The sequence below is a fragment of the Manis javanica genome, chromosome 2 (genome assembly GCF_040802235.1).
Source record: "Manis javanica isolate MJ-LG chromosome 2, MJ_LKY, whole genome shotgun sequence".
In the NCBI taxonomy this organism is placed as follows: Eukaryota; Metazoa; Chordata; class Mammalia; order Pholidota; family Manidae; genus Manis; species Manis javanica.
The window spans coordinates 108735462-108758818 of NC_133157.1; the positions used below are offsets into that span (position 1 = coordinate 108735462).

General features: G+C 47.0%; 1 protein-coding gene and 1 long non-coding RNA gene across 2 annotated transcripts in view; one reads left to right on the top strand and one right to left on the bottom strand.

Annotated features, from left to right (window-relative positions):
• DNAJC1 (DnaJ heat shock protein family (Hsp40) member C1) overlaps window positions 1-12371 on the top strand; it is a 241607-nt gene extending 229236 nt beyond the window's left edge. Inside the window, exons 10-12 of the mRNA XM_037006008.2 lie at window positions 8480-8528; window positions 9821-10269; window positions 12158-12371. Of these exons, the coding sequence (XP_036861903.2) occupies window positions 8480-8528; window positions 9821-10269; window positions 12158-12226 (567 nt within the window). The 3' untranslated portion in view covers window positions 12227-12371. The remainder of the gene's footprint in view (window positions 1-8479; window positions 8529-9820; window positions 10270-12157) is intronic.
• Window positions 1156-23357, bottom strand: LOC140847789 (uncharacterized). Its single transcript, XR_012127973.1, has 3 exons — window positions 21811-23357; window positions 12529-12658; window positions 1156-7664 (listed from the first exon to the last, which is right to left on the bottom strand). It is a non-coding gene; the product is annotated as an uncharacterized lncRNA (long non-coding RNA).

The following is a 23357-nucleotide window of genomic DNA, read 5'->3' on the forward strand; positions in this document are numbered from 1 at the left end:
GTAACGTGGCAGAGCCATGACAACTGGGACCTAAGCCCTTACTCCATGCCAGCCCACATGCTGGAGGGAGAGGAATGGAGCAGGGAGGGGATAAGCACTCAGAAATCCTGCGTACCTGGCCCTGGAGATCTGCTCTGGGAACATGAATCTGCATTGCATTGAGCACCAGGTAGAGCTGGAGTGCTCTGGGAGGCTTAGACTCCTTTTGCTTGTGGAGAACAGGCACCCTCCCCAGTCACACTGAGACTTAAGTACACATGAAACATACTCCAGGAAAGACCATATGCTAAGGCCAACAGACAAACCTCAGTAAGTTTAAAAGGCTAAAAATAATACAAAGTGTGTACTCTGATCCCAAAGGAACAAAATTTAAAAATCAGTAACAGGAAAAAAAAATTGAGTGAAATCAATAAATATATCTAAATGAAACAGCAGGCTTTTTTATTAATGAGTCAAGGAAGAAATCACAGAGGAATAAAAATTCTTAAAGATGAATTAAAATGAAGACACACACACCAAAACTTAGGGAATGCAGCTAATGTATTTCACAGAGGGCAGTTTATAGCTGTAAATGCGTTTTTTCAAAAAGAAGATCACAACAGAGGTGAGGCTCAGAACCTCACCCCCCCTGCTTTGAGAGAAATCTTCTGCATCCATGGATGTTTTGCTGCCCTTGTCTATCTAGCCTGGATTAATACTTGGTCCATAGGCACACACCTGATCATCTGATCATCTACATTTGCCTTCTTACAGCACTAAACTATGTTTTCTACCTTTATCTTGCATCTACCTACCACTTCAGCATTTTATTAAAAATAAAAATAATAATAACAATAGGAGAAATGTGGGATCAACATATAAATCAAGTACAAAAATCAAACGAATATTCATATTTGACCTGATTGTTTATAGGTCATATTGCATGATCAAAACCGAAAATTTCTGTGATGAATGCCCTTGTACTGTTCACCATGTAAGAATTTATTCACTATGTAAGAATTCGTTCACCATGTAAGAACTTGTTCGTTATGCTTCAGAAGATTGGAGACTGACGAGAATTAGGCTTGAGATGGATTAATGATTGTACATTGAGCGTTGACCCCCCTATACTGAATTTTATTGTTGTTAACAACCATTTGATCAATAAATGAGAGATGCCCTCTCAAAAAAATAAAAATAAAAAAATAAAAAAATAAAAAAGATCACAGTAACCTAACCTACCTTCAAACAATGGAAAAAGGATAACAAACTACACTTAATGCAAGCAGAAGAAAGGAATTAATAAAAACTAGAGCAGTGATTAATTAAATAGAGACTAGAAGAGCAATAGAGAAAAATCAATGAATTCTAAACAATAATTCTTTGGAATATCAATAAAATTGACAAACATTTAGCTAGATTGACCAAGAGAAAGAAAAAAAAAGACAAATTGCTTAAATTTTAAGAAGGACATTAACAACAACCTTATATAAGTAAAAAGGACTGTAAAGGAATGCAATGCCTGGGAACAAGTGTATGCCAAGAAATTAGATATCCATAAATAAAGATGAAATGTACAAATTCCTAGAAAGACAAACTATTAAAACTGAATCAAGAAGAAATAGACAACCAAAGGAGACCTACAACAAGCATAGAGATTGAATTAGCAATAAAAACCCACCCACAAAGGAAAACCCAGGCTGAGATGGCTTTACCCCTGATTCTACCAAACACTTAAAAAAGAATTAATACCAGTACTGCACAAAGTCTTCCAAAAAAATAATAGAAGGTGAATACTTCTCAAGTCATTTTATGAATCCAGTACTAACCTGATGCCAAACCAAAGACAGGAAAACTGCAAACTAATATTTCTTGTGAACATGGATGCTAAAATCCTCAGCAGAACACAGCAAACTGAATCCAACTTATAAAAGTAGCTGTACACCCTGATGAAGTAGTATTTAACCCAAGAATGCAAAATTGATTGAACAGATGAAAATCAGTTAAGTAAATACATCATTTCAATAGAATAAAAAACAAAAATGCAAGATCATCCCAATGGAGACATGACAACATCCAACACCCTTGCATGATAAAAACACTCAACAAGTCCGGAATAAAAGGGAAGTGTCTCAGCCAGATATAGAGCATCTACTAAAAACCCACAGTTAACATCATGCTTACCGGTGAAAAGGGGTTTTTTCCTGTTAAAATCAGGAACAATATAAGAATGTCTACTCTCACCATTTCTATTCAACACTGTACCGGAGATTCTAGCCAGGTCAGTTAGATGAGAAAAGGAAGTAAGACTGAAAAGGAAGAAGTAAACCGACCCTATTTGCAGATTACATGACCTTATATGTACAAAATCCTAAGGAATTCACTAAGAAACTACTGGAATAAATTAGTTCAATTTTGTTTTTGTATACTTAACAATGAATCTGAAAATGATAGTAACAAAAAATTTCATTCACAATATCAAAAAAAAAAATGCTTAGGGATAAATTTAACAAAGACGTACAAACTTTAACACTGAAAATTGCAAAACATTTTTGAAAGAAATTAAAGATCAAATAAATGGAAAAATATCCCGTTCATGGATCAGAAGACAATATTGTCAAGATGGCAACATTCCCCTAATTGTAAGAGTTTAAAGTATAAAACTCTTAGAAGAAAACTGAAAGGTAATCTCATGACCTTGAATTTTGCAAAGGATTCTTACATAAGACACTAAAAGTACAATCAACCAAAACAGAAAAAAAACTAATTGGACCCCATCAAAATTAAAAACTTTTGTGCTTCACAGGATAACATTTAGAAAGAGAAAAGACAACTCTCAGAATGAGAGAAAATATTTGCAAATTATCTGTCGTTAAAAGACATGTATTCAGAGTATATAAAGAGCACTTTATAACTCAATAATAAAAAAGAGAAATCCCCCAAGTAAAAAATGGACAAGGGATCTGAATAGACATTTCTCCAAAGAAGATATACATATGGCCAACAAACACATGAAAAAGTGCTCAGTATCCTGGACACATCTTCTCAGGCAAGAAAAACAAAATAAAAAATAAACAAGGGGGAACTACATGAACAGCTTCTGTACAGCAAAGGACACCATTAGAAGAACAAAAAGGCATCCTACAGTATAGGAGAACATGTTCATAAATGATTTATCTGATAAGGAGTTAACATCCAAAATATATAAAGAACTCATATACTGCAACACCCAAAAAACAAATGACCCAATTAAAAAATGGGTGGAGGATATGAACAGACATTTTTCCAAAGAAGAATCACAGATGGCCAACAGGCACATGAAAAGATGCTCCACATCGCTAATCATCAGGGAAATGCAAATCAAAACCACAATGAGGTATCACCTCACAGCAGCTAGAACAGCCAGCATCCAAAAGACAAGAAATAACAAGTGTTAGGATGTGGAGAAAAGGGAACCCTCCTACACTGCTGGTGGGAACGTCAATTTGTGCAGCCACTGTGAAAAGCAGTATGGAGGTTCTTCAAAAAAACTAAAAATAGAAATACCATTCCACCCAGCAATTCCACTTCCAGGAATGTACCTGAAGAAAACAAAATCCCTGATCTGAAAAGACATATGCACCCCTATGTTTATTGCCACACTGTTTACAATAGTCAAGATATGGAAGCAACCTAAGTGTCCATCAATAGATGAATGGATAAAGAAGTGGAATATAGACAATGGAATGTTCAGCCATAAAAATAAAAGAGAGAAATCCTGCCTTTTGCAACATGAATGGACCTGAAGGGTATTATGCTCAGTGAAATACACCAGGTAGAGAAAGACAAATACCGTATGATTTCACTTATTTGTGGAACGTAAAAACAAAACAAAATGAACAAAACAGCAGTAGACTCATAGACACTGAGAAATAACTGGTGGTTACCATGAGGGAGGGGTTAGGGTGGATAGGGGGATGAAAGGGCACAAAAATTCTCAATCATAATATAAGGTGGTAATGGGGTTGTAGTACAGCATGGAAAATATAGCCAGTGATTCTGTAACATCTTCCTACATTAATAGATAGTAACCGCACTAGTAGGGGTGAGGATTTAATAATATGGGTAACTGTTGAACCACTGTGTTGTGTACTTGAAACCAATGTAAGATTGTGTATCAATGATACTTCAATTTTTAAAAATGCTCAGTATCATTAATCATAGGGAAACACAAATCAAAACTGCAAGGTACCACTTCACACCTACTAGCATGACTTGAATCAAAAAGTTGGATAATAACAAGTGTTAACAAAGATGTAAAGAAATCAGAAGCCCCATTCACTGCTGGTGTGAATGTAAAATGGTGCAGTCATATTGAAGAACAGTATAGAAGTTCCTCGAAGTTCAAACAGTGTTACTGTATGGCTCAGCAATTCCACTCTAAGGTATATACCTAAGATAAATGAAAATGTATGCACACAAAACATATACACAAATGTTTATAGCAGAATTATTCATTGAAGATGCAAACAGCACAAATGTTTATCAACAGATGAATGAATAAGCAAAAAGAGGTATATCCATATAATGGAATATTATTCAGCAACAAAAAGGAATGGAGTACTGATAGATACTACAACTTGGGTCAACCCAGAAAACATTTTCCTAAGAGAAAGAAGGCAATCACAGAAATCCACATACTGTGTGATCCCATTCATATATATGGAAGTCTAGGATGTGGAAATTCATAGAGAACGTCGATTCATGGTTCTTACTGCTTGGTGGGGTGGAGGATGGAAGGTGGAGGACACAGGATAATAGCTACAGGGTAGGGGTGTGGAGGGGCTTGGAGGTGACAAAAATATTCTAAAGTTGGCCATGATGGTGGTTGCACATATCTAAATATATTAAAAGCCATCGAATTGTACACTTTAGATGGGTGAATTACATGGTATGTGAACTTTATCTCAGTTAAGCGTTTAAAAAAGAAAAAAAACAGTACTATTCTGGAATAATCACAAAAATATTTTGTTAGAAGAGATGCAGAAAATAAAAATTACTGTATACCCTATGTGTGGTGATAGTTACATAAATACAAATGTGTTAAAATTCATAGAACTATACAAGAGAAAAAAGGTAATCTTATTGTATGATCATGTAAAAAATAAAATATTAAAAAATACAGTAGAAACAGAGGAGGGGTCTGCTGTCCCCAGTGACAGCGCTGGTCGCAGGCATCAAGCCATCTGCAAGAAGAAGGCCACATGTGAGCGCCTGTAAGGACAGCTTGGCTCTAGAGACATGTAAGGAGACATTGAATGAAGAAAGGAAAATCATTTCAGACAATGTTAGCAATGGGCAAAAAGCACAGGGTAGGCAATTTCTGACTATCTTGGGGAGTATTAATCAGTTCTGCTGAAAGGAAGGATCCGTACAGGAAAGAGTAGATCAGATTGTGGAGTTCCTTGCATGGAACTTATGAATTTGACAGTTGTTTAAGAATTGAACACTTTATTATATATATAGTCAGTGATAAGTTACCAAATGTATTTGATCAGAACTCTGTCTTGGGGATGTTATTCTAGAAGAAATATTAATAAGTAGATGGGAGACCAGGTAGGAGGCTGTCATATTAGTTCAGTCAGTTGAGAATGAAGGACCAGTACAAGTGGTGGAAATCAAGAGAGAAGGGATCAGACAATTGGTAATGAGAAGGATAAGCAGCTAGTTGGGGAAGGAGAAAAATCCAAAAATCAATCGACTCGGGTTTTGAACCACAGTGACTCAGATGATAGTGCTATTGGGAAAAGGAAGAAGCAGGGTTTAGATTGGGATTTGTTTTGAGGAACCAGGCAACCTCTGAATAGAAATTTAGTAGCAGTTATTGAGAGACACCACATAGCAGAGCAGGAGAACTTGGCCCATTTCTCCATCTGTGCAATCAGAGTTGGATTTGAAAGACACTGTTTTCATGATTGAGAGCAGAGATTCCAGAGCCTGACTTGCTTGGGCTCAGCTACTCGCTAGCCTTTTGATCTTGGATGTATTATTCATTGTACACACAATATCTTATTTAGAACAATGCCTGGTACATAGAAAGCTTATTGTTACATAGATAAAGGCCTTTTCAGATCTGGTGACCCACCATTATATGGCCAGTTTCTGTGAGACTAGCATTCCATGGTGAAGGTCAAGGCCCAAGATACAGGTTAATCATTTCTTTTCTAAGGTATTAACTGAACCAAGGTCATATGAGACACCAAAGAAGAAAACAGAAAGAACACGCGGTTGGCAAGAACAGAATGTTAAAGAACATTATATACTGGGGACCAGAGGCAGTAGTACATAGGAAGGGCCAGTGAAGGAACATTCAGAGATGCCAAGTGGAATAGAAAAGACAACTCAAGGGAAGATAGTCTCTTAGAGCAGAGACCACTTGAGCTCAGTTTGAAGGATTGGAGGTGCATCTGTGATGGAGGGAGACACTGCAGACGAAGGCAAAGGAAATTGATAGAGCATAGTTCTGTGAAGATTCAGGAGGAAGGAAGACAATTTATTTCCTTAAGTTGGGAGAGGAGATGGGCAGACATATAGTAAAGTTATCAAATTTTGAGTGAAAGTCAAGCTTATGGATAACTTCCATTTTCTTTTTTTCTGTAAAATACGAAGTCATCTGGAGGAAAAGAGGGAAGGTAGGGAAGAGCTCGGAGGAGTATTTCTAAGCAACTTTATTTTCTCTAATTTTGCTCTTTGTAGGAATGGAAATCAAATCTCCATGTCAACTGTAATAGGCAGTATTTACTGTCTTTAATGTTTGTGAGATAGCATGCAAAGAGCTTATTTCAAGCTAACCCATCCCCAATAGGCAAATGGTGTTTATATTCTCCACATATTACAGAGGGTAATGCATGAGACAGAGAAAGGATTGGAAATTGCTCAAGGGTGCCCAGCTAATAGGTGGAACCAAGACTGAATAGCAGATCTGCCTGAGTCCTTAACAATCATGCTTTCTGAAGTTTTGCTTCCAAATTTCATTAAAGCAATGAAATACTGACTCAAGGATACACGTGGATTAATAAGATACAATACAAAGTATAGAAAACTCACCCACATACACAATGGAATGTAATTTTAATGAAGTTTACATTTCAAATAAGTGATGAAAAGATGGCTTACGGGTAAATGCATTGAGACAATTAACTACTTTTTTAATGTTTTTAACTAATTTTAACCCCATATTTAAAATTTTATATATAATAGAAATTAGAACAGTTGTTTTCTCTATAGCATAGTGGAGACTGATCTAGGGGCACAAAGGCACTTTCTGAGGAAATTGGGGATGTTCTGTGATTTTATTAGAATCTTGGTTATATGGGTGCTTTTTGAGGGGGGGGTCAAAACTCATTGGATTGTACATTTAAAATCTGTAAATTCCCCTCTATGTAAGTTTTATGTTAATTTTTAAAAGGGAGATCTCTATGTAGATCTCCACAACATTGTTAAATGAAAAAAGCAAGTTATAGAATGAGACATGCAATATGATACCATTTATGCAGAGAAAAAAATAATTGCCACAAAACAGAATTGTCTCTGTAGATGCAGACTCACATGTGAATGTCTCATGCTTCTCGGGCCCGGCCACCTGCTTCACCAGGACATTCTCCCTCTCACGTCGATCTTACATGTTCCTAAGAGTTTCTTTCTATCTAGGATGCAAAGAAAAGGCAGACTTCTATATTATAACATCATTAGCTTAAGAGTAAGTTTCCCCGCTGTTTATACCACCCATTGGTATAATATTCTCCAGTGAAGAAAAATACTGTCTGTTAAGTCCGGGGAAAGGAAATCCCAGGGCAAAATACCCCTAAAAACCAAAATCAGTCAAAGGGAGAAATAAAGTTTAAAACCCATTTATTGCTCACAAACTGCAGTCCCAGGCGATCTTTCTTCTCTGCTCAAGCAGCAACCACATGGGCCCTCCCCTCACCTCTCCGGTACAGATAAGCCCTCTGTTGTCCAGGTAATCACCCATTGATATGGAGATGAACTTCTCCACCCCTGAGGAAAGATGCAAAAGCACTAAAGCCTACTTGTTTACACATGTGAATGCCTGTTGATATGCAGATGCACCAAAGCCAGGCGAGAAATTCTGGAAATGTTTCAATTTTACCCACACTGTCTTTCAGGAATTCTAACTAAAAAGCATGACCTGTTAGTATGGTATATTTTAAGAGACAGCCCAGTGTAATGGCGCTGTTGTTGAGCAGGAAGTCGTCCAGTGATCTGAGTTCTGGTTCTGACTGCCCCTGAGTAGATGGATATTTTGATGCAAGTCATTTAATCTCTCTGGTCTTCAATTTCCTTGTTGGTTAAATAAATGGGTTAGACTGATGACTGAGGGTCCTTCCTGACCTAGGATTCAGTAAACCTGTTCCAGGTTTATCTAACCTGAACCAGGTTATCTAACCTACAAGAAATATGTGGAAAGTAAGATTTCCTTTGCTTTTATATTTTGAAACAGGTGACAAGCAAAGCCAAGCAGCTGAAGGATTCAGTGACCTGCCCCCCAGGTGAGTCAGCGCCAGTTCACCCCATCAAACTCTGAGGGCTTTCTTCCAAATAAACCCCTTTCCTAACTTCTTTCAGTCTGATGACATAGCCCTCTTGCCCAGGGAACTCTATTTGTCACCTCTCTAAAGGGGTGGAATGACAGACACTAACTAGCCAGTCCAGCCCTGCACATACAGTGGGTGCTAAAATGTATTTAATAAGTGTCAAGAAGTCCCAAAACCTTGTTCTCTGAATTGGGGACCAGGAAACACGGAGGGCAAAGCCAGCCTGCTGACCACAGACACACTGTGTGGTTTCCCTGCACTGTCCAGCCCTCGCCAGCACAACCACCGTCCTTCAGAACAGCTTTCCCAAGGATCTGTTTCTCAAAAGCTGTTGCCAATACTAACTGGACTTTTGTTAGAGTCCATACTTGTTCGTATGGAACCAGGAAGGAAGAAAAACTGAACCTTCCTACTTAAAGTAAACACAGGTCCTAGGGAGAGTAAACCTGCTGAGCAAGCCAGGGGCCAGCAAACAGATCCCAGAAAGTCATCCCCAGGGAAAAGTTGGCACAGATTCGGCAAGGTGTAGGGAAGGGGGCCTTCCAGATTCCTTTTCTCCCAGTAAGGTTATTTGGCAGGGTGTGGAGTCAGAAACAGGCAGGGAGGTATTATGTGGACGAAGCCTGCCTCCAAGACATTTCCAAAAACGTCCTCTTGAAAAGGCAGTGTGGTGTGAGCAGTGAACCGGCCTGGACTGGATGGGCACTGGCGGGGTGGGGGGGGTGGGGGGGGGGCTACATGTCCAGGCCAGGGGGATGCCCCTGGGGCTGAGTGTTGGCATTCGTCCCCCTTGTTGGATGAGGCCTGGTGGGGGACAGTGGGTGCAGCAGAAGCAGCTTCGAGCAGAGCAGAGAGCATCCTCCTTGTTGGTGGCTCGCCCACCTAGGAATTCGCTCTAGTTATGCTTATCCGTAAGGGTGGCCCAGGATTGCGAAGCCCAGCCCCTTACCTCCACGGTATCAGGTTTTATTCCTTCCCAAAGATTTTTTGCATTCTTTGATCGCCTCTGATGCTGTTTATACCCACTATTCCTCAGAGTGGGTATAAGAGGACGAAGATGACATCAGAAAGAACTGGGTTCAAATCCCACCCCTGCTGTTTTCTGAGACCTAATTTCCTCCTCTGGAAAGTTGGAATAGGAGCGCCTGCCTTTCTGGAATTGCGGGTTAAGTGAAGCCCCGCAGCCGCCGCTGCACCTTTCACCTGAACCGCTTGCCCTTCATGCCTGTGATGTCCCCCTTCCCCAGGTTTGGTGAGACTCTCCGAGCTCAAGTCCACGGCCTGGAATTCCAGGACCAGCAAGGCCTTGTCAGATGGCTTCCTCGCCCAGCGGGAGGCCGCGGAGCAGGCGGAGGATGCGCAGGGCGCGGGGCACCCGCAGGCGGAGGACGCGGACGCGCAGGGCGCCGTGGTCTCGGAGGGCCGGCCGCGCAGGCGGAGCGCCAGGCTGCCCGAGGCGGCGCCCCCGCTGGAGCCGCAGGAGAGGGTCAGAGGAAGGAGGCAGAGGGACTTTGATATGGCGGAACAAAATGAATCCAGCGGTGAGGAGAGCCAGAGAAAAGAGGGAACTCGTGCTGCCGAGGAGCCGTGGACTCAGAATCAGCAGAAACTTCTAGAGCTGGCATTACAGCAATACCCACGGGGATCCCCTGACCGCTGGGACAAGATCGCCAGATGCGTCCCTTCCAGGAGTAAGGTGGGTAAGGCGGGGAGACGGGGCTGGCCCGGCGCGCCCCCCTCTCCCTGCTCCGTCCCGCACCAGGCAGGAGCCCAAGTGTGACAGCACACACCCGTGGGGTTCTCTCAGAGAAAATTCCACGTAGAGAACATACATTTCAGACAACAGCCTGCCAACCTCGGGAGCCCTCGCGCTACTTGGGCAGTCTGAGAGGCGCAGGGGTGGCCGGGCAGTGCCCCATCACCATGCGCACAGGCCGGCGCACCTCCCGCTCTGGGGGCTCCCCTGAACCAGAGAGAAGTTTCTCAAAACCTCGGGCCCTTTGGGGCTCTGTGAGCGGATGCGGTGGGTGGCGGCACCCCCACCGGCTCCGCGGGGAGGGCATGCGTCGGCAGCTCCCGCGGACTGAGCTCTGGAGCCAGGGTCTGTCGGGGGGGCCCCAGAATGACCTTTAGGATTCGTCTTCCCCCTTAGCCCTGACCCTTTATAATTAACTTTTCTGCCTGTGTATTGCTCTTCGTGTTGGCTTCAGGGCCTCTGCAGATAGTTCTCAGTAAACACCAGAGGCGTGGCAGGATGGCAGGGCCCCGGGGGAACCCAGCTCCTCAACCCGGTCTTTGCCTTCGGGCTCTGCGCGTTAGGGCCTGGAGCTTCCCGGTGTGGGCTTTCCGACCCAGCCGCCCGGGCTTCTCTCCTGATAGCTGTCCCCTTTTTCCTGCAGCACCAGGGACGCTGAGAAATCAGAGGGCCCGCGGCTACCCCGCCTGTGCCCATCACTCAGTAGCCACTGGGCACATTTTCATCTTTTTTTTTTTTAATTGAAATTCTATGTTGGAAAATCTAGCTTGTGGCTATGAATGTCCCACGGTGTGTAGGTCTAGTTATCTATCCCCTACGTTAAAATGGTGGAAGTTGAGAATTCCTGGGGAGAAAAATAAACCATTAGCAGTTGATCTACTCGAGAAACACATTCTCCCAGCTTATCCAACTGGTTTGCCAAGTAATTTTTTTTCCCTGAATTTCTCTACGTTTGTCAGGACACAGGCATTTACATGTGTGATGAATTGAATTGACACTGGCTTCAAATGTTGGAGCCGAAACTATGGGTCCCTAAGATAGTCAGAACCTCCTTGCCTCAGGGTTTGCAAACCTCCTGTTCCGACCAGACGTGAGCAGCACCTTTATTGTTCTGCTGGGTTCCCTTTGAGCCCGGATGTTAGCCGCAGATCTAGGAGGGGTCGCCTGCTGGCTCACCTGCAGTGGGGGGGACTTCCTGCAAGCGGCCTGTGAGCTGCTGGCGATTCTGGGCCCAAAGGAGGAGCCTTGGCCTCGCAGGCAGGCAGCAGAACTATTAAGGAAAGGCGATATTTTTTAAAACTCCAGGGCAAGTAGCCTTTGGAGATGTAGAAAAGGCACCTACTAGGAGGGACCCTCATCACAGCACTCAGCCAAGATCCTAGGAAGAGGAGCATGAACGCCCGCTGTCCGCCTACGGCAGCCCTGGAGGGGCAGTTGCTTAGCCTGCCTGCCAGGCAGAGGGCTGAGGCTGAGGTGGGAGAGCCCAGCTCACCCCTGCCGGTCCCAGGGTCCGGGCTGACTGCCGCCCAGGAAGGCCCAGCCGCCAGGAGGGACAGGCAAACCCCGACTGTAATACCGAGGCTTCTCTGAAGTGACGCGCTGTGATGGAACAGCGAAATGGTGAAGTAATTCTGATAATTAACAAGCTGACAGTCTTGACGACCTGTCCCTCACCCCTGGCCTCATCTGCCTGGGACCAGGGGACTCACCTGGGAAATGAGAGGCAGGCGCTGCAGGGAGCAGGGGGAGAGCGCCCCCAGCTGGGTGGCCTAGCCCACAGAGCTCAGGCCTCCAGGTGAAGTAACCTCACCTTTTTCTCTTTCCACAGGAAGACTGTATCACTAGATACAAGTTGCTGGTTGAACTGGTCCAAAAGAAAAAACAAGCTAAAACCTGAATATTCTGGAAGATGATGTTCATCTTCATTTTCCAAAATAGTTATTTTAAAAATCTTATGCAGAGATTTGAATTTTGTACCTCAGTATTTCTATACGTCATGTGCCTTAGTAAAAAAATAATAATAAAGTGAAAATAAATGTTGTGCTATGTTGTTTAAACAAATACTGTGTTAAAGGCAAAGAAAGGGTTTGAGTATTTTACAAATTATTTTCTCTCATCACAGCAAAGTTTGCTTTCCTGGAGAACAAAGTGCAGTGTTTTCTAATAACCAGGCAAATACATAGTTTTGAAGGAACTCACAGAGGATCTAATGTGTCAGGAAAACGTTTCTTCAACCACAGAGCGCGCCGGTTCCTGGAAGCGGGAGGAGGAGAGCCTGCGGGGGGACAGCAGCGAGGTGCTGAGGAGGCGAGGTCCCCACAGTTAGTGTCTAGAAGAAAACCAGAGGAGATGAGCAAAGCCACAGGCAATAAACTCTAATTTGGGTTTAGTTGAAATGCATCCCCAATGGGCAGAGATTCCAGAAAACATGCAGGAAAGGCTTTAGGAACTGATGAAATTGGGTCCTCTTGTTCAATCACTCGGTCATGATGTCACACTGTTAATTTCTATTACCTCTCACCATCAGATAGCATGCCTTTTTAAAGCTCTGTCGTTTCAGGGCTTGGAAATGGTCTGCTAAGTGCAAATTGCCTGACTTTGACAGCCATTAAGATCCCCAGAGCACACTGGGGCATGTGATTTGATAAAAGGCCCACAAAGATACCATTTTTCTCTAAGAATTGAAATGAGGTCAAGTTCCCTGGAGAGAGGGTTTGGTGGCAGCGGCTACCACTGTCCCTTTAAACTGTGATCTTTGGAGGATGCCCTCAGCCCTACCACCTCCTTGATCAAGACCTCGTGCGGGCTCCCACCTTGGGGGCCTCCAAAGGGGCAGTTGAGAGGTAAAACAAAAACAGTCGTTTATCTTCATGAACTGAGTCATGGGCAGCAGCTCCGGGCAGCAGCAAGGGGCCAGGCAGCAGCGGGCAGGAGAGGCCCGCGGGCCAAGGCATCAGTCAGGCCTGGCAGCTCACTGCCCTTCGGTAACGAGCCACAGCCACACGGGCCCGGCCACCGCACAGGGCAGTCTCGGAGCAGGACTGCTGGGTGGGCTGCAGTGCGGGGAGGGAAAGAGGGGAAGTGCAGGGCAGCAGGAGGCTGGGAGCCTGTTTTGGTGAGTCCAGGGAATGTACAGGGGAAGTAGCAATGTAAAATTCACAGCCATCATTATTCCTGTTTCGCTGTACATCTAAACTCAGCCCAATGCAGGATTTTTCTCAAAACAGAAAATTTTTGATGAGCAGAAAGACTGAACGTGAAAAACCACAGAATTTTCTCCATTCCTCAACTCAAAACTGGGGAATAATGGTAGCTGCCCAGTACGTTATTGTGAGGATAACTAGGTAACCTGTTATCCCTGCACATGCGCCTGGCTTGTTGAAAACAAATAATGCTCTTTTTCTATCTGACCATCTAGGCTTCCCATCACCACCGTTTTAAGTGGCTTGTTGACACAGCAGGGCTGATGGCTGACTGGGCTCATCCCATCTCATCCCCTGCAGGCTGCTCCTAGCTGTGGCCTGGGGCATCCTCAGTGTCCTATATGGACTCCCAGGGCTCAAGGGCACCTGCAAAGGATGTGTAGACTCTGGGGTGTATAGTTTTCTCGGGGGAGAGGGTCCACATCTGTCACTGGTGCCCCAAGAGTCTCTCACCCAAAAAGGTCATTGGCCTCCATTGCAGGATTCAGCTCATGGAGGCCAGTGGGGCACAAGGAAAAACCTTGGACTTGGCTTTTGACCCAAAGTGGTCCAGGCCCCAGCTCTGCTGCTTGGGAGCAGGGGCTCTGAGTCCCTTCAGACTCTTGGCGGCTATTTCCTGTTAGCGAGCTGCCTCATGTGGAGGCAGCAGCCTCCCTGTCACTGGCTACCTGGCCCTGAGCCCTACCACCTGCCTCAGGGGTGGTCTAAGGAAAGGGCCAGGTTTAAAGCTGGAGTCAGGTGCAGTGAGCAGAGCGGCGGCCAAGCTGTGCAAAATGTCCAGACTTCTCAGGCTTCAAAGGAGGTCTGGGCCTTGAGCATGGCGAGGCCTGAGGCACAGGATTGGACCTTCCGATTCTTCAAGGTCCCCACCCCACGTGGCTCCCCGAGAGAATGAACAGTAGCTCTTTCTGTTGGGTGGAAAGCACTGGGCTGGCACAGGGCGCATCCTCTGTGCCACCCTTGGGCCCCCCAGGCATGCTAGTGGCCAGGCTGGGGCCTGTGAGGGAACCAGGCCTTGGGGCCTCCCCTCAGCTTCCCAAGAACTGGGTCTCTTATCCTTAAGTTGTTTACGTGTACTCTCTCCACTGGAGCACCATTTCTCTAAGCCATGTATGGCACCCACTTTTAAAGCCACTCACACATTCTGATTCATCCTGTTAGAACCCCTGGCTGGTTGAAAGGTTCTGGCCCAGCAGCCAGTGCTGTCAACACCTCCACAGGAGACAGGAGGTGCGAGGCTGTGCGTTACACACTGTGTTATTAGAAACAGGGTTGTGGGGAGGTGTTCTTTGCAGACCACATTGCTTAGGTTTCCAGATGATCAGGGGCTTCTGTGATGTTTGTGGGAACCACTGAGGTGGCCTTGCACTCCTGTCTCTTCCTAAGCCCTGTGTGGTGGCTGAGTCCCAACCCCCGGAGGGGATGCTGTTTATAATATGCCTGGAATGGCAGCCAGAGCCAGTGGGGTTACGCTCTTGCTGGTATGTTTCCACATGCCCTTCTCTGTTTTAGAGTAAAAATCATATGCTTTGCCCTGTGAATGTTTTTGGACAAATTAGAAAATGCCTCTTGCCAAAGGGCTCTTTCTTGATACAGGCCATGCTCACCCCCAAATCCAAGTCCACCTACCTCTTTGGAGGTGGAGAACTAATCCCTTTAAAATGATGATTTAATTCCTAGGTAACATCTGTAGGCGATTTGTTGAGGTTGTCTTAGCAGTTAGGTGTTCTCCTAAAATTTAAATGGCATAGTTTAAACTGTTATATTCTGCACACATGGGTGGCTCCATGTTCCAAGCCGTAAGGGGCAGTCCAGTGCACACCCATCCCCACACATGCTGGTGGACTGTGTTACACGGGCTGTTAGGGGGCCCGAGGGGTTCCGACCTTCCTCAAGAGGACAGCTGGCTGAGAGAGAGACATTCGCTGTGTTTGCTGTTGACCTACAAAGCCCCAGGGATGGAGAGTTGCGCTAATCCTGAAGCTCTCCCACCCTGGGTTCAAGGAAAACATACCTGAGTCAGAGTCTATCCTGACCAAGGTCTCGGGCAACTGGCTCTTCTGGCCACTGGTGTTCACAGGTGTCCCCAACCCTGGCCAAAGGCCGCCTGTGTGGTCTTGTTCCTTCCAGACCAGAGGCTGTATCTGGAGACCAGGCTTTGGGTGAGACCCAGGTAACTGTGGTGACTTACACAAGTCAAGCTCAGTCATTTGGTGAAAACAGATTTTGCTACTCTGCCCTAAATTATAAAGTCCCTCCCTGCAGTGGTCCCCACACAAGGGGCTGAGGAGTAAGTGGCATCGCCTCAGGTGTGAAGGCCCACGGCCCCCACTCCTGCCTGGCGGTGGTGGCTTTTCCGAGGTGACCCCTCCCTCCAGGTTCCCACAGCCTCCACTGGGTGCCACGACTCTGGGACCAGAAGCCAGACTCAGGGGGCCCACGCTGGACCCTCACACTTCGAGTGCTACAAGAACCCAATGAAAACCTGCTCCCACCTACCCAGAGGCCCAGCTGAGCGCTCATGCCCGGTCAGCATCCCCCAGCTACTACGTCAGCAAATCCCATCTTCCGTTAGCACAGCTGCAAAGGAAACCCCAGTTCATGGCGTGGGATTGGCCAAGTTTTGAGTGGCAGTGAGGGAGTCATGTTTTATTTTGTGCATTTGGAGTTACAAAGGAAAAGGAACAATCTCTGTTATGTTTTCTTTTTCTGTCATTACTCGAAAGGAAATATTTTGTAAAATTTTAGATATTTGGGGTAAACAGTTTGGTATTTTATTTCGGTTCCAATGTGTTTGACAAAGGAAGACCCTGCTGCCACAGAGGGTAGCTGGCTCTGCACCCCTGACCAGGGCTCAACCCCAGTCAGAAGACTAGGCCGAAGCAAGCCTATTGGAATTCTTCTCTTCGGCTAAAATGAAAGCTACCCTGTTATGTTAAAACTGCAATTGAAGAAGTGAATGTGGAGGTATTTGCCAGGGCAGCCTCACGCAAGGGGAGAGGATTCTGGCCCAGGGGGTCAGGAAGGCAGCCCTGGGACAGGACCTCTGCAGCGAAGCGGCCCTTGCTTTAATCCTGAGACTTGTCAGTTTCAAATTCTCTGCCCACACAGCCCCCAACAGCTGCTGGCAAGGAAGCCTGCCAGTTCACAGTGAGCTGCCCTCTCTTGGGAGCAAAGCCAGTGGGCAGCAGGGCAAGGGCTGCAGACCTGGCCATGTGCCCCCTGCCTATTTTGGTGCCATTTTCTGGGTCTTGGGTTGCACATGTTTCCAGAGTCAGACCCAAACCAGAGCTGCAGCAATGCAGAAAGAAGGCTACTCAGTAGAGGAGTTACATGTAGGGCATAAGTCAGAAGAAAGTAAAGAAACTGGCAGGACCCTAAGCTGTAGCCAGGCTGGGAGAAGCCATAGGCCAGGGAGGACCAGCTGCGTTTTATGAGGTCATGGTCCTGCCCACTCGACGTTTTGGGGCCAGCAGAGCTTTGCTCAGTCCCATAATAAGATATAAGACTGAGAATTTATGTCAGTGAGTAAAGTGTTGAAGCCTCACCTGACTGACAGCTGGGAAGGGGCTCCCCAGCACCATGCCAGCTCAGGCCATCCACAGGCCCACGACAGGAATTTCTTCCATGAGGATGTGACAAGCTGTGAGGCCTCAGGCAAGAGCCCAGGAAGGAAGGGACCCCCAAGGCGGCCAGTGCCAGGAAGGGACAGAATGGCAGCCTGATGGTGAACAGCCCCCAAGGTGGGTGAGGCCAGGCGGACTGTGGACCCATCAAGGGCTCAGGGGTTTGCCCAGGACCCTGTGTCCAAGTGCCACTCCAGAGGCTCCCGCAAGCCCAGCAGGTGGGTGGTCCGTCAAGGAGGGGAACCACTGCACTAGGCCAAGGGTTTGTGGAAAAAATGTACACATTATTTTCTTCAACGAACCCTGAGTACGTGGCCAGTTCCGCTGCAGTATTCACCTGCCCGTGCTTCTCTGGGAATAGACAGGGAACCAGAAAGGTTGTTGCGACAGGAACAGTGGCTGTGCCAAAATGCAAAGTATCCTAATTAATCCGTCTGCTTGTTAAGTGAGCCAAGTGAAAAACACCAGATGCATCAACCACAATTTGAGGGAAACCAAATTAACTCAATCAGCTAAAGTGAATTTCTTTTCAAAATTTTAAACTTCAGAAGGTGTTACCAAAACCACAAGGCTGCAGGCTGGCTGCCCCAGCCGTGAGGTGACCATGCTTGTTACTGCTGGTTGCAGCTTTGCTGCATGCTCAGAGCCCTGGCCCACCGCGCAGGCCTGTACAAGTCCCCCTTGTCATCTGAACCCCACTCCATGCCACCAAACTGCCTCTGTTCGTGTCACCCAATGCTGCTGGATCCAAGAGGCATTTTCAGGTTTTATTTACAGAAACTGACATTCGGTGGGCATTGTTGTCGCTCATCTTCTGTAGCCTCAAGATTTTCTGGAATGAGGTGCACAGGACCAAGTGAGGCAGGCCGCCCCCCTGGTCCCTCCTCAGAGGCTCCATGTCCACCAGCTCCTGGTGCCTCGGGGGCTGCCCTCCTGGCACCTGTGCGAGCAGACTCCCCACGCTCCCGGGCATCCGGCACCCACCTGTGGCCCCCAGGCCCTCCCCACCCTCCCGCTGGCAGCCTGCTGGCCCCGTAGGGGTCGAGCGGGGCCCACAGCACAGCCTGCGTGCTGGCCGCCTCCAGGTCTCGGCTTGGCCACAGGGTGGCCTGGAGAGGCACAGTCCTCAAGACACGTGTGTCTGGGCCCCACGAGGCTGGACACACGGGCACACCCAGCCTGGGGCAGCCTTGCCTGCCGTTCCCAGTGGAGGCGCGCCGGGCCTGTGCTTGGATTGTCCTCCACACACACCCCACCTCGCTTGCCACAGGTGTCGCTCTAATTTGTGCTGATTTGTCCTTTGGCAGTTACGTGGCAGCATGGCCCCTCCCAGCTTCAGTTCCCTCGCCAGTAAAGTGGTAAAACAAATCACACCTCACAAGGATGCATGGAGGGTGACTGAGACACAGTGCATCCCCCGGCTCCCTGTGGGCCCCATCTGCCAGGGCAGGTTAGCAGGGGTGAGGGCACTGCAGTTCCCCCTCACCCACCAGAGGGCTTCAACTCGAAGAAATCACAAGTATCAGGTACTATGAACAACACCTGAGCTCAAGCCACTTGAAACTGCTCATGGGTTTGGGAATTTCCAGTGAAGACAATGCTGAGAAGGAGGCATCAGCTGGCCCAGGGCTGCTGCTACGGTGCCCAGATCAGAGGTCTGCACCCTCCTCACACCCACCTCTTCCTTGCACCTGCAGGCTCCGGGCTGCCTCCCTCACCACGCCTCTGTAACCACGACTGCAGAAACTGCCCCTCCATTGCAATCAGGAGCCCCTTCCTGCAAACCACAGCACGTTCCCACCTCACATGCTGGGCCCATTCAGGACATGTGGAAAGCACATGCCCTCCTGCCCAAAGCCTCTCGTTCCCATGGGCTGTTTCTCTCGGCCCTGCCTTTGCTCTCCCAGCTCCTGGAGACCCGCGCCCGTAAACAGAAGGGCCATGCACTGGTGCAGCTCCAGCTGTGGCCCTGCCAGTGAACCCGCGCCTGCACCCCCTGGGCCTCAGCAGAGCCTTACCCTGTGTCAGGAGGTAGCCTTGGCCAAAAGCATTGGCTTTCCTTCCGGATTTGCTAATGAGGGTTTCAAGCTCAGGGCCCAAGAAACTGGTCATCAAAACACACCCTTTGCAGGTGGAGAGCATATTCTCATATAAAAATGTGTGACACCCGATGAACAGGACGTGACAGGTCCAGACAGGGGAAACTGCACATCTAGCCTAGAAAATCCCGGGGTTACAGCAAACACAAAATTCAATTTCTGAAATCTTTCAAGTGTTTGTCACTTTTTATTTAAGTGATGAAAGCAGGCTACAAGATCAGGTGTATGCTGCAATCCAACTATGCAGGAGAAGTGCACGAGAAAAGACACAGGACAATGAGAGAGATGCAGATTTAATGTAACAATTGCCAGCAGGATGATGTAACAGGAGGTTTCTTTCTTCTTTTTAGTTTTCAAATTTTCAAGTTTTTTAACAAATAGTCCTAGCTTTTGTAATTTAAAAATACATATGAATGCTGGCACAGTGTTTCAGCTCCCTGACAGTCTGCCTGTCCTACAGTCCAGGGCTGGACACTGGGCCCCAGGCAGCCAGAGGGATTTGCAAGGATCCATGCACAGCACCGTCCACCCCACCCCGGGGTCCGCCCCTTCCACAGACCCACCAACCTGAGCAGCAGCCAAAACCACAGAGGGAACTCCCTTCACAAACATCTCGGCTGCGCTAACAGCACTGTAAGCATTGGCTATCACCATGACGGGGACCTTTCTTTTGATGCCAATAAGGCAAGGAATAGGACTACACAGGGGGTAACAGTTGGCATGAATTTTCAACAAGGTAAAAATTTTTTATTGTTTACAAAAGTTCGTGAAGACTTCATTTTGAAAGGCCTCGTTTAATTTATATGTTTCCTTTTAGTAAAACTAAGATTAACTGAGAGGTCTAAAGGTCAAAACAAAACCCCATTTTCCATTTTTAAAAGCAAAACTACATTTCACTGTAAGGCACCTTGTGACCACAGCTCCAAGGGCCTGTGTGGGGGGAGTCCAGCTGCAGGGAGCGCCCTGTCTTCTGCTTGGTTGATAAGAGGGCTTAAGAAAACTTGGCAACTTGTTTTTCTTGGCATTCGTTCCCCGTGCTCGCTCTTGACCCACTGCACTGCTATCACACATGCAGAGGACTTAAGCACAGAGTCCAGATAAGACCCGGCTGATGGAAACCCATTTTCCATGCAGAGCATATGCTTCCAAGGGTCGGTGCCCGGCAGTGAACAGCAGGAGCAGCTCGAACTTCTCAGAGCAAGGGAGCAATGACAGGGAGCCACGGCCCGCAGCCCAGAGCAGGGCGGCTGGCTCAGGCCCGGAGGGGTGGGGCTGCACGGCGCCTCAGGCGTAGTTACACCGGGATACGAGTACCGGTAAACAGCCAAGCTAAATGGCATATTTTTTAAGAAATAAAAACTGCATAGCCAAGTAACAATGTGTCTGGAGTTGATTACTTGGAGAGAGCGTAAGTGAGGAGGGACTTGATGAGTCTATCATATTGCTTAGCTCTGGGTGAGACAAGACTCTCCAGAATCAGATATTTTCCATTTATATATAAAAAAGGAGGTCTTTTCAGGAAACTAAACTTAATTTCTTAATATTTAGTTAAAAGCCTAGATCCAGTTTTCCTTGTCTATTCAATTTTTTAATTACTGGGAGCAAATCACACAGATGAGTATAATCTGGGTTAGTAGGTGTAGTACAAGCTGAGCATCTGCAAACACCACAGGTGACTGATGCACACCAAGACCCAAGACCCACCCAACAGGGTTTGGTTTCTCTCTTGTTTAAATGCCTCTGGTTAAAGCTAACTATATAAACTGGAGGAATTTAACCTCTACCAAGCAGTGTTAATACTACCTTATTAGTGTGCTATATATAATTCTTTATCTCGTCTGGAATTTGTTTTCCTTTTATCTGCATTGTCATTATTTTGCTCTTTGCACCATGGCAGCGTTCAGAGTATGCTCTTTCTCTAACAATTACCTAAGAGTTGAACACAGGCTGCTCTGCTCTGCAAAGAACTTCCAGTTGTGCCAAGTCTCCTCCTAAGTACAGTTTGAGATGCCCAGACAAGTCATACTGATGTTCCACAATGCACCCAAGGACTGCTGGGGTACACCGGCCCCAAGGCGCCTTCGGGGCCTGCATCCTCTCTAAAGAAGTGCCAGTGGCACCACCGCTATGGCTGCTCACGTCCTTGCTGACTTTGCTCCCTCACAAGCCAAACTAACAACTATTCAAGAATGAGATACCAGAGACTTCTAGAGCACAGGGGTGAGGCTGAAGCACCTCCTGCACCCCCGAGGCCAAGGCAGTCTGCACTAAGGGTCAGAGCTGCAGCGGCACACACCCCTCGCACAGGCCAGCACAGCATCATACAGAGAAGCCTCCCAAGCCTCCAGTTCCTTGGGTGGGAAAAGAGAGCCCAGGGTGGCCAGCCAGCCCCTGCCCAGCACTGTGAGTCACTTCAGAGGAACCCCAGCTCCAGTTCTACCCCATGGGGATTGCAGAGCAATCTGTGGGGTTCAGTCTCTGGGAATCTGTGCTGGAGACACAGGGAGGGTCTTCCAATAACCAGTGCACAGATTTCAGCAGATGGGTTCCTACCTGCAAAGCCCAAGCAGTGGTTCCAACCAGTAACTCTGCTCGCCTGCAGAGGCAAGTCAGCTGTCCGGTCTGACCAGAGAACTCCGCAGGGGACAGGCTGGCCACGCCTGGAGGCTGTTCCACCCCTGCTTAAGTAGTGGAGCTACTTTACAGCACTGCCCACTGCTAAGTGTGGCTCCAAGCCACCTGACTAGGAAGTCTGGCCAGACACCTGGAGGCTGTGTAGTGCAGTAATGCTCAGAGATTACAGCAGGCAGAACTGATCATCCAGAGCAAGTCTTGGGGGATGGTTGGCTTGAGTCAAGACAACAGAAAGCCCTGCCATGTTTGAGTCAGTTCCCTGAATCTGCCCAAGCAGGGGAACTAATTTTTAGCCCTACCCACAATGCAGTGTAGCTCCCGGCCCCTTCCACCCAGGGCGCCTGACTGTTCCCAGAGAGGCTGACTGGTGCTGCCCACCCCTACTCCCGGACCCGTTCCAATCCTGCCCAGGTAAGGGAGCTAATTCATAGCTCTAACCACTACTAAGGATAACTTTGGGTATCACCTGACCAGAAAGCCTGGCCAGAATACCTGGAAAGCCCAGCAATCTGAGCAAGGGGTCTAGCAGGCAAAGCTGATAATTTGGAGAGCAAGTCTAAGTGACCCCATTCAGAGAGGGAACTTGTGGTATGGGCTGGTTTGAGTCAAGACCACAAAGAGCCTTACCGGTCTCTCCTGCTCCACCTGAACAGGCAAACTAATTTGTAGCCCTGCTCATTGCTGAATATAGCCTTCAGCCAGACCAGAAGTCCAACAAGGCAACCAGCAAGCTGCCAAGCCTGTCCAACAGCACTGCATACAATAACATTTGAACAGAGAGCCCAGCCTGTGGCTTCCCATCTGCAAAGCAAAACTCACAGTGCTGCCTGGCCAGGAAATAGAGTGCATAGTCTTGCTCAGTTAGGGTCCCTAAATAATGAGCTGTGCAGGCCCTGGAGCCCATTCTGCTGTCCCACCAGGGTGGGGAAGCTGATTCAGAGCTCCACGTACTGCTGGGTATGGTAGCTGATACTGACTATCTAGTAAGCCTGACCAGAGAACCCAGGCAACTCTGGGGCCCATCCTACACCCATTCATGGGCAGAGAACTAAGCCCGCAGTCCTAGCCAACTGCTTCCAGATAGGAGCCTCAGGGTTTGGTCAGTGTCCTCACGCAAAACCAGACCCTGAGAGCAGGCCCATCTGTTCAAGAATATTACCAGCAGATAAATCCAGAGACCCAAAATGAGCTGACTGGGGAAGAGCTGCCTCTGCCTAAGTGAGGCTGTAAGCTCTGGGAAAGGAGTCCACTTACTCAAATGCACAGATACCAAGGTTGAATCAAGAGTCACAAAAATGTGGGTGAACTTGACACTGCCAAAGCGGACTGACAAGGCTCCAGTAACTGACCTACAGAACTGGGGATCTGTGAGCCATCAGACAGGATTCAAAATGATCCTCTGAAAGAAGTTTTAGTGAACTACAAAACACATAGAGAACTAAATGAAATTAGGAAAACAATGCATG